At 41.3% G+C, this 15,315-nt stretch overlaps 1 protein-coding gene across 1 annotated transcript in view; it reads right to left on the bottom strand.

Moving 5' to 3' along the window:
- Positions 1-6,147: 6,147 nt before the first annotated feature.
- BACE2 (beta-secretase 2) overlaps positions 6,148-15,315 on the bottom strand; it is a 56,689-nt gene continuing 47,521 nt past the window's right edge. Inside the window, exon 9 of the mRNA XM_071430166.1 lies at positions 6,148-12,540. Coding sequence (XP_071286267.1) covers positions 12,287-12,540 — 254 coding nt within the window. The 3' untranslated portion in view covers positions 6,148-12,286. The remainder of the gene's footprint in view (positions 12,541-15,315) is intronic.

Here is a 15,315-nt window from a genome sequence, read left to right as displayed (position 1 = left end):
CTCTTTCTTTCTCTCCTTTCCCTCTTTCTCTCTCTCTTTTCTCTTTCTTTCTCTCCTTTCCCTCTTTCTCTCTCTCTTTTCTCTTTCTTTCTCTCCTTTCCCTCTTTCTCTCTCTCTTTTCTCTTTCTTTCTTTCTCTCCTTTCTCTCTTTCTCTCTCTCTTTCTCCCTTCCTTATTGTTTCTTCCCCTTCTCCTTCCCCTTCCCCTTCTCCTTCCCCTTCCCCTTCTGTGCTGTGGGTCCTTGCAGATCATCTGCTCCCAGCCCCACTTCCATGGCCAGGGAACATCCCCCTATATCAGGGTTACTCAGGCTTTGGACACTTCCAGGGATGGGGCAGCGCCCCACCACCCTCACAGGGAAGAATTTCTTCCTAATATCCAACCTAAACCTACTCTCTTTGAGTTTGGATCCATTCTCTAGGTGAACCAGTTATTTTTTTTGAGTCTGTTGAACCCAACCCAGGGCTTTTGCATTGGAGACCCCTCTTCCTTTTTCCACCCCTTGTCACAGCTCTGGGATGACACAAGCTCCAGCCCACCCTTGGCTCATCTTTTCTTGTGTACCAGGTGTTGTGCACCATCACCTGGGGGTTTCCTTCCTGCTGGGGTAGCTGGGTCACTAATTTTCATTTAGAGAACTGTGGGGGTGCCAGTTGTGGGTTTCTCTGGGTCTGGACTGAAGGCACTTGAGATGGTGTTTCATGTTCAGACTCAGGTGTTTATTATTTCTTATCAGTAAAACAGTCTCACTGCTGTGAGTTCTGCAGCTTTTCATTAGAAGGCACAAAATGGCAACAATCTCTTGTTACAAGGTCTTTTAAGACTGAACTATCCAATGAAGAACTGACACCTGGATTATTTTCCCTTTTAACCCAATAACTGATCCCAAAGAGCTGCAATGGGGACTTTTCTGCCTAATTACAAAATGCCACCCAAACCCATGGAGAAGAAGGAAGGGGAAGCATGAAGAAGAAACCCAGGACAACACCCTGTGCCCTCCATCTTGCTGCCATCCACAACATACTAAAAACCCCAAAACCTCAATTTCTCACCAAGTGATGCACCTACACTGCTCTCTATAATCTATTTCACACTTTTGTGGATTCTGGTCTATCTTGAAGTCTGGGAAACTTTCTCCATGAATGAGGGTCAAAGTAAGTGCTCCCCTGAGCACTGGGTTTCCACAGAAAACCACTCAAACTACTCAGTGATTCTGCAGTTGCCCTTAAAATCTCTCAGATTTAGTTTCCACTAAGCTCTTTTGTTCCCTCTGCCTCTAATGATGCACAGGAATTATGTTTAGCTCAGCAAACAAATGAATAAAATCCTGCAGGAGGGCTCACGGAAGAACTGCAGCCAGAGTGAGGCTTTTGCATTCCTCCCAGGGCACTGCTGAGAGCTGTAAATGTTTGCAGTCCCTGGAGGAGAGGTGTTCCTTGTCCTTGTCTGCGAGTGGTATATTATAATACCCTGGAAATTGCAGGTAAAACCTAAGGGAGTAATTGCTGCAGGTTATTTTCAAGTGTACTGGAGCTTGCAAATGAAAAAGCAACATCCCACAAAACCTGGGTGTGTGAATAATTAGAGGCAACATGGGACATATAAACTTAAGCAATGAGAAGCATTGGACAGAAAGTAAAAAGAGTTATGAGATGGCAAGAGGAAGTTAAGGACAATATTAGGTTGACATGCTTATTAAAATATGCAGTTACTTCTGCAGGAAGTGTTAACCTGCAAGCTGGCAACTCAGAAAATGATGCCTCTGTTAATAAATGATTGAAACTGTTGAAGACTGCACTTCTAGCCCTCAAAGTAACAATAATCCAGCTCTAACCCCAAAACACTGTATGGTAACCAAATGAAAAATTAATATAGTTTTATTAAACCAAGGAATATTAACTAGGAGTTGGGATAATTTAATTTTGAAATAAATTTATTTTATGAGTAGTGGTGGGTCACAGATTCCATAGGGAAAAAATTTAAGCCCTTAGGAACTTTGTCACCACCTCAATACAGTGAAAAACCCACTTCACTGGCCATCAGTGTCTATAGGAAAAAATGAAATTTTGCCTGCTTTTACCCACAAAAAAGGGTTCCTCTTCATTGCTGCCTAAACTACATGGAACTACACCCAGGCATTTGCTCCAAATCCTGGTTTGCTGGCCTGCCAAATCCCAGGGATCCAGTGACTGAGGGGATTTTAGGTGCCTAAGGAAGAGGAAACTCTAAAATGTTTAACTTCAGGTATCTCTTTTGTATCTGCAAAAAAAACCAAGCTACACTTCTTTCTTTAGTGATTAATCAAAGATGTGGGGTGCAAAATCCTTCTGAAGAATCATTTCTGATTTCATCCTGCAGACATTCATTCTGTAATTTGAAAGTTTAGAGAAAAACTTACAAAATATTAATCTGCACTCTCAATTCCTGTGAGGCTGTAAGGCCCTTTGGTGATAAGCAGGATGGGAAATCTACTCAGGAAACAAATTACACTGAATGGAGCAGCTGAATGCATCTACAAGGTCTTACTCTTGTCTTATCACCACAAAACCCAGTCAGCAGTGAAAGTTTATGGTCTAACCCAGTTAAAACTACACCAGCAAGTTCCTGCTTGCCCTTTGAACCATGGCACCAACAGAGAGATTTTCTGCATCCACCATCTCACCATCTCACTTGGCTAGCAAATGAGCAGAAGTGTCATTCCAGCCCTTGTAAGAATTTCATTTGTGTTTTCTGCTTGCCCACAAATGGCCAGCAGTGGATTTTCAATCCTGCCAGGACAAGTTCAAAGAATTTAATGATTTAAAAGGAAAGCAGAGTTAGCAAGGCAGGGAGAGATCATTGGACTAAATCTTTGCTTGTAGAGCTCAGAATAACTAAGAAAATAGACCTCCTACATAAAATGTGCAACTAGTGTCTAATTTTACCAAAGACAACAGGGGCAGCAGTGTGGAAAAGCAGTTATTTAACTCACCCATAATTCACCATGTGCCTGTGCCATAATTTAACTCACCCATAATTCACCATGTGCCTGTGCCATAACTCAGCATTCTGTGTGATGGTGACATGAAGGAGAACATAGAGAAATAGAGATGTAAATGTCTATTGTAATAAAATTACTGTTGATTTTTGTTTATTTTTTTCTGGTTTTTGTTTGTTTCTTTGATTTTTTTTTAGCCTCCTTTTTTTTTTTTTTTTTTTTTTTTTTTTTTTTTTTTAATACCTTCACTGTCTTTATGAAACCCAGGACCATATACTTAAAACAAGATGAGAACTTTTAGATACTTCTTTTGTGGATATAAAGGATTAAAGTCACCTTCCTCAAGATATGCAAAAATGGATCTTGGCTCATTTAACAAAGGGCAAAAAGCAAGCATTGATTACTTTCAGCTGATAAGCTGGAAAACCTGTGAAGTTTGTGAGTCTGGGGTATTTCTGGCCTGCTGAACAACAAAAGTGGTGCTAATTTGTGTGTTTTTCTTCTGCTTTGTTAATCCAGAGAAACATATGGAGAATATATTTAATTGCACTTGATCCAGATAGAAGATGGATACACCAGCAGTCAAAAATAAATCAGCAGTTAAAAATCAGTATAAACCACAAGCCTAGAGAATGTTCAAGTTGTCCAACAATAAAAATAATCTCATTCAATAAGAATACAGAAAGCTGAAAGTAATGCTAAATTTACAATTAAAAAGCACTCGAGGGAAAAGTAAATAGTATTCTTACTCATAGTACTTCAGAACAAATTCTGGGTTCATGAAAAGAATTTGAAGAAACATAATACCTTGTTTATTCATAGAAAGCAGTCTCATCTAGCTAACAGCTGTAAAAATCAATACTCTAATATTTGTGTAGGCAGTGGTAGCACAGATCCCTGTATTCTTTACAATAACCTGTATTTCTTGGGGAGAGCTATTGAATTCCCCATCCAAACAGATGATGAGTCAAGGTGTAGGAAAGTGGTACTTGTCAGCCTCTACAAGGAAAAATAAAACCAAAGAAACCACAAGCCACTTATTTTTAAAGAGTTTGTTTTGGTAGAGAAAGGGGAGAATAGTAAATGTTTACTGTTTAGGTGGCCATCAGAATTACACATTGTACTGGAAATTACACAGAGCACTTACATTGCCAACCTCCATGTATTTGTGTACACTCCACTGTCATTATCAAAAAAAAGCTGTATTCTTGCAACAAATTCGTGCTTTTGTGTTTCACACACAAACTTAAAGGCTGTTTTGTCTAACCAGGCCAGTTTTCATGGGCAAAGATGAGCAAGGGTGTGGTGGTGTTCACAGGGAAGAGATGAGAACTTCGCCTCCATGTTTCAGAAGGCTGATTTATTATTTTATGATATATATTATATTAAAAGAAAATGACATATTAAAACTATACTAAAAGAATAGAGAAAGGATTTCATCAGCAGGCTAGAAAGGAAGGAAAAGAATGATAATAAAATCTTGTGACTGACCAGAGAGTCTGAGACAGCTGGACTGTGATTGGCCATTAATTAAAAACAACCACATGAGACCAATCCCAGATCCACCTGTTGCATTCCACAGCAGCAGATAACCAATGTTTACATTTAATTTCTGAGGCCTCTCAGCTTCTCAGGAGAAAAATCGTAGCAAAAGGATTTTTCATAAAATATGTCCGTGACACAAAGGAAGTGTGAATAAACAGTTTTACAGTTTCGGATTCAATGAGCCTGAAGTCTGAGGACACTCTGAGGATGATGGTAATTTCAAAAGCATAAGAGAAGTTTAAGCACAAGAAAAAGAATGAAAAGTTGTGAGCAGAGCTGTGTAACAATGGGATCATGGAATGGTTGGGAAGTGGATTTTAAAAATCATTCAGTTCTGATGTGGGCAGGGACAATTTTCTCTAGAACAGGTTGCTCAGAGCTTCATCCAACACCTGAACATTACAGGGATGCAGCATCCATAACTTCTGTGGCAGTAAGGGAGAGGCTTCGCTGAATATCTGGACAGAAATAAGCAAAACCTTCCAGCTTTGAAGGAAAAATATTAAACGGTTGGTGCCACTCCATGTTACTTGACTAATGCCCTAAATTTACAGCATTCACAATAAATACACCGTGCTGCCTTTGGAAAGCTCAGGGCTTAAAATAATGGACTTTTTAAAGAGGTGTTTAAGTGGAGGGAAGAGGGAGATGATAAATGATCAGGAGACGCTAAGCTAAGGATCTTTGAGGTTGGATATTCAAAAAAGAAAATGAAAGGAACTTTTAAGGGAATTCAGATAAAAAAACCAAAAAGTCCTGAAAGGGCTTGAGGCCTTGTGCAGGCTGCCCCAGAGCAGAGGCTGGGCAGAGCTAAAGAATAAAGCAGGGATTGATTCAAAGGCCTCCATGGATGCACCTTGGGCAGCACCAGAGCCCAGCCAGGGCTGCACCCAAGATGAACCAAAATGGCCCCAAAATGCACGGCCGGGCACGGGCTCTGTCCCTGGGATCAGTTCTGCTCCATTTGCATCTTGCAGTTCATTGTCCCATTCCAGCTTTAGCCCCTGCAGTCCCACCCTGCTTGTTTTTCTCTCTCCAGCCCACGGGGTTTGTGCTCTTGGGCTGAGATTTGGATCATTTGTCCTTGGTGCCCAGCTGGAGCAGGAATTGTTTTGTCTCCCTGCTCTGTGCACAGAGCTCACCATCCCAGAATGTGAAGCTCAGAAGTGCACACTAAAGCAGCACAGAATGTGAAAATAGAAAAGCTCAAACCTGAGGTATCAGGTTTCCAAGAGTTGGAAAACGCCGCTTGGGCTCCACCTGGTGAGGGAAGAGCGCGGAGCAGGGACTGGGGACGGGGACAGGGATTTGGGTCCCTTCCCATCCCATCCCAGGGCAGGAGCTGCCCCGAGTGTGACCCTAAACCATCAGCAGCTCCACCTTCTCAGCTTCACGCTTTATCTGCTCCGTTCTGCCCCTTACTGAAATGAAAAGTTGAAGCAGGAATATCTGTAATTCGGGAATAAACAGGAAAAAAATCACCTCAGAGCTAAACTTGGCTGCCTCCCCATCCTGCCAGGGTCAGAGGGGATCTACACAGCCAGAGAGTCACAGGAGGAATTTGGATAGATATAATTTATCAGCTTTGAAGTTCTTCTTAACAGGATTTTAAAAGACACACAGAATAGGTTGAAAGAATTAATCATTTATTTTATGAAGCATAAAATCTGATTTTTTTTACATAGTGTTTATCTGAAAATGGCAAGACCTGAAAGTACAAAGTATCAATTTTTGGAAAATTGAGTAATGAGGCTTGACAGTAAGTGGGATAGAGATCCTAACATAACCTGAAGATTGAATTAGAAAGACTATACCCCTTTGTTCCAAAGCTTGATCCCATTTTATTTTCAGTCAATGTTAAAACCATTGTCTAATAAAAACAAAACAAAACAACAGGTGAAGAAATGCCTCTGTAAGTTAACCTTAAAGGTGAAATCCTTTCCACACTTCCTAAATAACATAACAGTTATTGTAGTGTTAAAAGCCTTAAAAGATCTCTGCATCTCCATATAAAATTTGCAATAAAAAATGTGAACTGCCTGTTTGCAGGTAAGCCTTAAACACTGAACTTTGTGTAGTTTATGCACACACAGAGTATTGGCTACCAAAGCAATTTTCTAGCACATATTGCAATAATCCATGCCCTTGTGCTATCAAGAAATTGTTAGCTGTCTTTTTATTACCTCTAAACATTCTCAACTCTGTTTTTTGTTTGTTTTTTTTTTTTTTTTTACCACAGAATTTTCTAAAGGACAACCATGCTGCAAATACAGCCATTTAAACATTCAGCTCTATAATCCCTCTCTGAAAACACAGGAATAAACATGCCCTTTGCAGGTTTGACTTGGCCCTGTGAAAATTTCCCTCATTAGAGTGGGACAGGATGGGAGGATTGTTACAACCAATGTCCTTTATTCAAGTGTTTTGCCTAAATACACATTGCTGTAAAATCAGAGCAAACTCAGTTGCTCACCTGGAGTTTTTAGAACAAAAAATGTCATGGATGGAGCTCTCACAGCTCCTTGTGGTTCTGCTCTCCACCTCTGTACTTCCTGAGGTTGGAGAAAAAAGAGAATATGCAGGACCAGGGCATATTTCCAAGTAGGATGTGAAAGAAGTCCAGGGAATGTAGTCAAATGCACAAAGGAGCTCTTGGCACACAGTAAAATTCAGGGACCATTGGCACAGGTAAAGTTCTGGCTCCAATCCTTCTCCTAATGGTACTGCAAGTATTTTCAACCTACAGTTATTTTTTAAAGCATTAAGGAACTACTTTAAGACAGGTCTGTGAATGGTAAACAAGAAAAAAGTATTTTTTGTTAGAAAGCTGAAACTGGAAAATGGAGGCCTTAATCTTTTTTTTTTTTGGGGGGGGGGGGGAATTAAAAGGGGTGAATGGCCTAGAAGACAAATCAGAAAAATCAGATTTACAACCAGAGAATTAGTAGGACAGCAACTATGCTAAAATATGTTTAAGTGATTGTTAGAAAATACAAAAAAAAAAAAAAAAAGGAGGAGAACACTTATTGAGGGCTACTTCTTTTTAAATTCTAAAACTTACCTTTTGTGTTTTACTTTTTGCCTAGCTCAAAAGAAATTCTGTGTGTGCCTTCATGGTTTAATCTAAAATTCGCAGTATTTCAAAGACTACCTGACCACAAAGATCCAGGCAGATACAAACCATTCTTATAGTACCACTGCACAGTCATTGATATCAGCATGTTTTATGATTTCCTGTCCTGCTGCTTCCAAATGCCACTGCTGGGGGTGAGAAACAGCACTGGGTTCCATGGAGAGGGCAATATTCAGCAGCTGGGCAATGATCCTACCCAAAGGTGATTGTGTGCTGTGTTCACCTGGGAGGGGATAATTCCCAGGAGCACCAAAAGGCACCTTGGAGTGCTGGTTTCCAAAATATTCAGGCAGGTGGAGCCTTGCCAAAGGAAATGGGGACTGTGGGATGTTGCACCTGCAGCAGCTGCTGTCTCTCTGTGGCTTTTGTGTTTTGGATCCACCTCACCCAGGGGTTTGGCTGAAGGCAAGGATTTCTGCCAGCATTCCCAAAGAGAGGGAATAATTCCCATAACCAGGATGCTGGATTACTCCCAAGCCTGGATTAGCACCTAATTAAGCCTGAAAAGCCAGCAAATCTAACTGGCTCAGAAGATTGCTCCTATCCTGTTACCAACCTGTCTTCACTTCTCTCAACAGCAGCAAGGACTTCAGCAGCCAGAAATGAACAATTTATCAATCAGAGTCAAGTCTGACAGGAACTAATGTCTTGGTAAAAAAGTACAGCCTTTTCTGAAAAGGATCAATCTGTTATGTTCTTGAAAATTTTAATAAAGCTAAAGGCATCCTATTTATTTTTCTTTTTGTAATTCCTTTTAATTGCACCTCCATAGGTCACTCTACCAACACCTTTCATTACATCACTGATATTGCTATTTCTATTTGTGTCTGAGATGAGGATATGACAACCAACACCAGCCCAGTTGTTGGAAACCCCTATGGAAATAAAAAAAACTTCCAGCAGCACAATCATTTTTTAATATTGGAAAATTTAAGCATCTCTCTTTCCCTCTCGGGCAATGTGCAGTGCTATGCAACTCTCACAAGCCTTTTAATATTTAAAAGGAAAAGCTTGGTAGACAAATGGCTCATCCTTCAGTAAGACAAAGACAGCCAATGCACAGCAAGGAACTGGATCAGCTTGATTTTCACTGATTAATTTTACAGCTGTTGACAACAGGAGATACCAAAACCCCTTGATACATTGCATTTAGGTTGATCCAACATGTACATCCTAAACACAATCCTTCACCTTAAAAACAGAACAATCCCCTCCACCTAACTGCTTTTACAGCACCCGAACAAAAACCTTATTAAAACGCTTCATCTGTTTCCCTTAGCATTTAAATTGCTCCAAAAAAACCCCATGACAATATTTCTAAAACTTGCGAAGGCAGCGGGATGGAATTAACCTTTTCCCAGGGCTGGGCTCGGGTTTAACCACTGGAACTCCAACCACACCCCCTCCAATCCCTGGCCATGGCACCGATGGTTTCAAATTACCTGCGAGGCTGCAGCCAGGGAAATGCAGCTTTCTGACACTTTCCTGGGACGTGGTGTTCCATTCCCATCAGGGGAGAGCTGGGTCAGCAAGAAATATTGATATTTCTTACAAGGGATGGTTTGGAGCATCCTGTCTTTCATAATAAAGGATATTTTTCTGTATAGTCTTTATTCAATGCTCTGTTTTTTTTCACTCCTCTTCCCTTTTTAAATTTTTTTTTTCTTTTCTTCTTAAGGTGTGGTTTATTCTTACACCTGAATTTGGTTAACAGGAGCATAATATATCTCACAACATATATATTTTTTGAAATATATCAGGGAAAGAGATCACTATGTATTACCAAGTGACTACACTTGGTTATAGTGTAGTCCATCACTGTGTTTCATCCTCCATACAAAACTGCTCAAGAGCATTATTTTTCTTAATGTGTTGTAGGCTAAAAATGAACCCTCAAGGGTTTCCATTGCTCTCCTTGTTGCCAGAGCAACAAAGCAATGCTCACCTGAATTTCTGCCACTGTAACTATCAATTTACAAGCCCAGATGAAGTTTGTGCTGCTCACAGGTGTCACTCACGGCATTTTTACTACAAGCCACGATTTTAGTGTAAAGGAATGCCAGAAAAACTGAAGAATATATCAGGATTTCTACTTGGTTATTGCTCCTCTTAATTCAAGTGTTTCCCTTAAGATATCTTGACCAAGGACATTCAAAGGGAAAGGGTAATACTTAAATCTTTTATATGAAATCCAAAAAGTCACAATGCAGGGTATTTGGTGGGATTTTCAACAAAAATTTGTTCACCAACTCAGAAGAAATCTCTTAAAAAAGCCTATTCAGAACCTGTTCCAATAAATTCCTTCCTAAAACTCTTTGTGGTGAGGACATGGGACGTTGTGAGGTGAGGGAAGCAGTGATGAAACTTTTTAAGAGCATACAAGTTGTTTTCACTTTCTGAATTGAAAGAGGGTTTATTGTTTAACACGATCCATCCAAAATCCATATGGTGTTTCTGTTTGAAACAAGTGACAGAAGCATAACTTCTATTGCCATACTGTAGAAAAAGGAGGAATACAACTCTGAAGTTATTTGTTATGTATAAAACCAAAGCCAGGAGGACGACGTGGAACTCTTAATTAAAAGATATCAATAAAGAGATATGGAAAATAGAACACTGAGAAAACAGTTAAGCTCTATGGCTTATTTCATGTAATTCACAATTTCTCTCCTCTTAGAAACTAAGAGGCAGAGGAAGAAGGAGATAAGCTCAAAATTCCTTCCTGTTTCCAACTTCAAATTCCACAAGAAATCATTTTCAGATGTTGGATCACAGCATCAATTATTTTACTCTACTGAGCCAAGCAATCTGAAAGTGCAAGAATTGAGAAGAAAACCACAGGCACTTCCAGTTATGACATGAAAGACATAAGTTAGTTTAAAAAAAAAAACCCCACAGTGTTTTATTTTCACACACATGACGTGCACCTCTGTAAATGCACCATTCCTGAAAAAAAAAAAAATCATCCTTATTCCATGCAGAGTCAGATGCAGAGGCAATGTGAATCACAGAGCCATATGAAGGGATTTTGGGGAGAAAATTGTCTAGGCAAGGGATTGAGAAATTCAGAGCTAAGCTTTTTTAAAAATTTCCTCATTTCCCATACAGATATGCAAACTGCTCTGCTATCAAAAAGAAAACGAGTGTTTTTTCCTTTTTTTAAATGTATAAAAAAAATCCTCAGCCTTGTACTGTTTCTCTTTCCAATCCAAACACTTAGGCCAGTGTTACAGAGAAGCCTGCAACTAGAGAAAAGAAAAATTGTCCTATCTGCAAAGAAAACACCTTCTGACCTCAGCATGATGATCTACACTTGCAGAATGGAAGCCTGGTCAAATACACCCTCCCCTGCTCTCTCCCACTATTGTTTCCAGTCCCACCACGTGTTTGTTTTCAGCCAGGCAGGACACACACACTTTTCATTTGATTGATGCCAAACTGAACACCTCAAGCTGAAAAACAAGCCAGCATAAAGACTTTCACTTCACAGCCTGTCCATAAAGATAGGTGCTTCTCCTTTGAATTTCTAGGTTGCTGAGCTCAGCCAAATTAAAACAAACCGAAAAGTTGTCGTTCTTATTTTGTTTTCTTTCTGTTTCACTCCCTCTAGAAATACAGCAGAACACAGACCTTGCTGTCTTGTCTGTCCATACATATGCAGATCAGCCTTTTCTAAATATCAAACTCAGAAAAAACCAACAAAAACCCCACACAAGAGGGGGGAAACTGAAAGGTTTCTCTTTTTTTTTTTGGTGCACCAAAGTGGAAAGTCATGAAGTATTGATTTTTATAAAATCCCAAAAAATTCAAAGCCAAGTAGTTCCATTTGGTTGTATGGAGCATCTTTTGTGCTTCAAGACCAGTTCTAATCCACACACTCACCAGTGGTAGCATCCTTGTAAATTAAGAGAGGTAGTCTTGTTTTACTCTAAGGCTGAACAAGTTTGTTTCCCAGTTTTCACCACCTTGGACTATATTTTGTTACAGCTCTCAGGGAGGGCGACCCTCTCAAGTGGCAGCAGTGATCTTGAGGGAAAGAAACCACAAACCAACATTTCTTCTTGATCTCCCTTGCTTTTTCTCTGCTGCTTAAGTCTGACTTTTCTCCCTCCCCCAAACCATAAGCACAGTTTCAAAATAAACTGATGTAAACAGAAAGCAGTATTCATTTAATGCAATTAATAAGAAAGATTATTTTTTTTCTCTTTTTCTACAGTCAGGGCTCGATTAGTTAGAAAATACTGACAGCTCCTTTTTTTTTTTTTTGTGAAAGAGAGATGGACAATTTTGTTCAGACAATGGAAGAACATCATGGTGTGGCTTTTTATCTTTTTTTTTTTAACTTTTTTCCATTTTTTTTTTAAAGAAGGTACTGTAGAGAGCATAAAGGCTCATTGTACTGCAGTAGCAAATCCAGTACCGTAGCACTTCAGAGGTGGTTAACAGTGCTTTGGTTCAGAACCGGTGTTAGAAAATAAAGCTATAAAAGTCACGATGCAGGGGATTTGGTGGGAATTTCAACAGCGTTTTCTAGGAACGTAGAAGGGACTGAGGAGGCATTGGCTTCTTCCCCTTGGCAGAGCTCTTTGTCCTTGGTCCCGTTTTTAAGTCTGTTTTGGGGATCCAGCCTCTCACTTCCAGCGGTGGCGCACGAGGGAGGACTCGTCGTTGACCACGTCGTTGTCGGTGTAGCGGTGCTGGCAGCGGGGTGGGATGAGCAGCAGCACGACCAGCACCAGCAGGATGATCCCACACAGGCTCATCAGGGCATAGGAGGCGATCCAGAGCACGGGCTCGTGGAAGGAAACGCTGGAGACGCAGTTGCTGGCCACGTCTGCCGTGGTGAAAGGGCCCTCGATCTCAGAGACGGGCGCGCCGTCAGCTTCTGGGGAGCCACAGAAAGGAAAGGATCAGGCAGACATCAGGTAAAAAGTACTTGTACATCCCTCTGTCATCATAAATCTCAACACACTTGAGTTTTACCACATTTCTCATTGCAATAAAAATGTGTCTTAGGTTGGAAATGGGTGTGTGCATTCTATTCCCATCTGTGGGGCAGCTCTCTGCTGTTCATGGGGCAGTTTTTTCTTTCTCTCTCCCACAGCCAATCCTCCCTGCAGGAGATCTCTGCTGTCCATGGCCACTGAGTGTCCCTGCAGGGCTGATCCAATCCCATCATCCCATGGGGAGATGCTGCATTGCCCAGGGGAGGAGCCAAGCATTCCTACCTGGATCCAATCTGAGGTGCTGGGACAGCCCAGCAGCCTTTGCCCAGTGCATTGCCAGAGGAGCAGCTTCTGCTGCCCTGCATGGCCAGAGGGAGCCCAGGCCCATCTCCAGCAGCCCTGGAGCTGCAGAGGAAAACTCCCCCCTTGTGCAGGATCCCTGCTCCAGCAGAGCCACAGCTGGCACTGCAGGAGGGCTGAGCCCCCATGGGATGGGGCTGTGCCACCCCCCTGACACACAGGGGAACAGGTTTTATTCTGACTCCGTCAGTCCTGTTTTGTATTACTGCATTTTTATTTTATTTTTATTTTTCCTTAATAAAGAACTGTTATTCTTATTCCCATATCTTTGCTTGAGAGCCTTTTAATTTCAAAATTATAATAATTTGGAGGGAGGGGGGTTTACATTTTCCATTTCAGGGGAGGCTCCTGTCTTCCTTAGCAGACACCTGTCTGTTCAAACCAAGGCAAAACACAAGAATCCCATGTTTATAAAAAGGGACTCTGAAGCATAAGGAGACCACAACTCTCCCACACCTCCACAGGCTGTCCAGGAGAGGACAGACATTTCAATCAGTCAAAGCCCAAACCACTGGATCACTTCTTTGCCTCTCCACTAATCTTACAAAAATATCCATTTAAATATCCTACAACATCCACCCCGGTGTAGGGCAGGGCCTGGGCAGTTTTTTTGCTTGTTTCTGGCATTTCCAACAACTGGAAAAGCACCTCAGGTGATTCTCTGATCTTCTGTGTTTGCTGTCTTCTTAGGGAGCAGCAGGAAGGTTCATCAGCTTCACAGAGACCTGAAAGGACTTTACCCTAAACACAAGGTGCAGTGTGGAAAGCAGCACAGACCCTCTTGTGGATGAAAATCCAGAAGGAAGGGGAGGTGAGGCAGGAGAGCTGGGTGACAGATGTCCACAAAAGGGGAGTGGATGAGAGGAAGGTCAGTGTCAGGAGTGAGGAACAGGGACATGAAGGAGCAACAGAGCTGGGCCAGGAGAACTAACCCAGCAGCTCAAAAAATGATGACAAAGTTAAGGCAAGAACCAGCGATAATTCACTTCTCTAGTCAGCCACTTCCATGACACATCTGAATATTTTTTCATGAGGGCCCCAGTTTTAACTGTCCTGTCTGTTTCTCACACATTTTACATACAGGCACACTCTTGCCTGATTGGAAGTGATCCCACTACTAAAAACTGCATCTCTTGTTTTCACATATCTTAGTCACAACTGCTGAAACCACATTTAAAGAGATTACCATAAACTACCCCCTTGGAAGGAGGAAGGGAGACTGACTGGATTTTGCAAAGGTGACCTTTAAGGTTCTTCAGGTTTTTAAAAAAATTCAGAACAGGTTGGGTGATTTAGCTGCATAGATTTTGGCTGTCATTCAGTCCCTGGCCTCACAAGACCTTGCATTATATGAAGATTTAGCTTTTGTTAGATTTGATCCAATTCAATTGTGGGCTGGTGTTGAAAGGGGTAATCCTGCACCCTCACTCCTGTCCCTCACAGCCCCAATTGTGTTGGTGGAGGGAATGGGAGGCTGCAACTCACAGATCAGATGGGACACCAGCCTTCACAACAAACAAAATGCCCTAACAAGGAATTTTCTGTGGAATCACTCATCTGAACCAGCCCTTTCTCCACCCCTAAGTGTGGGAAGGCTCCTTGAGCAGGAATATGCTGTGAGAGCAAACTGGGGGCACCCGAGGCTGCACCCACGAGGACCCTGGCACTGGTGAATAACCAAACACCCACTCCCCAAACTCATTAGATGGTAAAAATTCTGCCTAGAGAGGTCTGTGGAAGAAATCCTTTTTGTCCAGAGCCCCAGGATTGCACTTTGCAATTATTTCTTACGCAATTATTTCTTCTGGACATCTCATCCCCTCACACCATTGGTTTGTCTCTATGAAGTTCTGCAGCCACACCAAACTCAACCACATTTAACACCAATTTCAAATGCAAGACGTAAATATCATTACTTAGTTGTATTTTGAAGAAGTAGGGGCAGGGGGGGAAGAAAAAGCAGTACATTTTTCCACCTTGGAAATAGCTTTGAAAATAAACAGTCTCTAATTACTCATTATTTGGCTCCAGCACAATAATTACTCCTATTAAAGAAGACAACACAAAACTGTTGCCATAGTGGCTGACATTTTAAATTGCATTTTGAGAATGCTTGATAGCAGCACAGCCTCTGCTTTCTTCCCTCCAAAAGGGAAAAAAGTTTTCCCTCACACTCTTCCACCTCCAGGGAAATTGAGAGGAAATTTGCCTAAATTGTTCAAAGAAGCCCTGAACATAAACTAACAGTCACACACACAGCATATTACACATTAGGTGAATTAGAGGATTTTGATGCATTATTTTAGAATATCTGCTGGTACCTAACTACAGTACTTGTATAACCCTGAATAAAT

Source organism: Agelaius tricolor, unplaced genomic scaffold, assembly GCF_023055355.1.
Source record: "Agelaius tricolor isolate 1412-34295 unplaced genomic scaffold, bAgeTri1.0.p SCAF_7, whole genome shotgun sequence".
Lineage (NCBI taxonomy): Eukaryota > Metazoa > Chordata > Aves > Passeriformes > Icteridae > Agelaius > Agelaius tricolor.
Note: the sequence above shows the minus strand (reverse complement) of the source record. Positions and strands in the feature narration are given on the sequence as shown.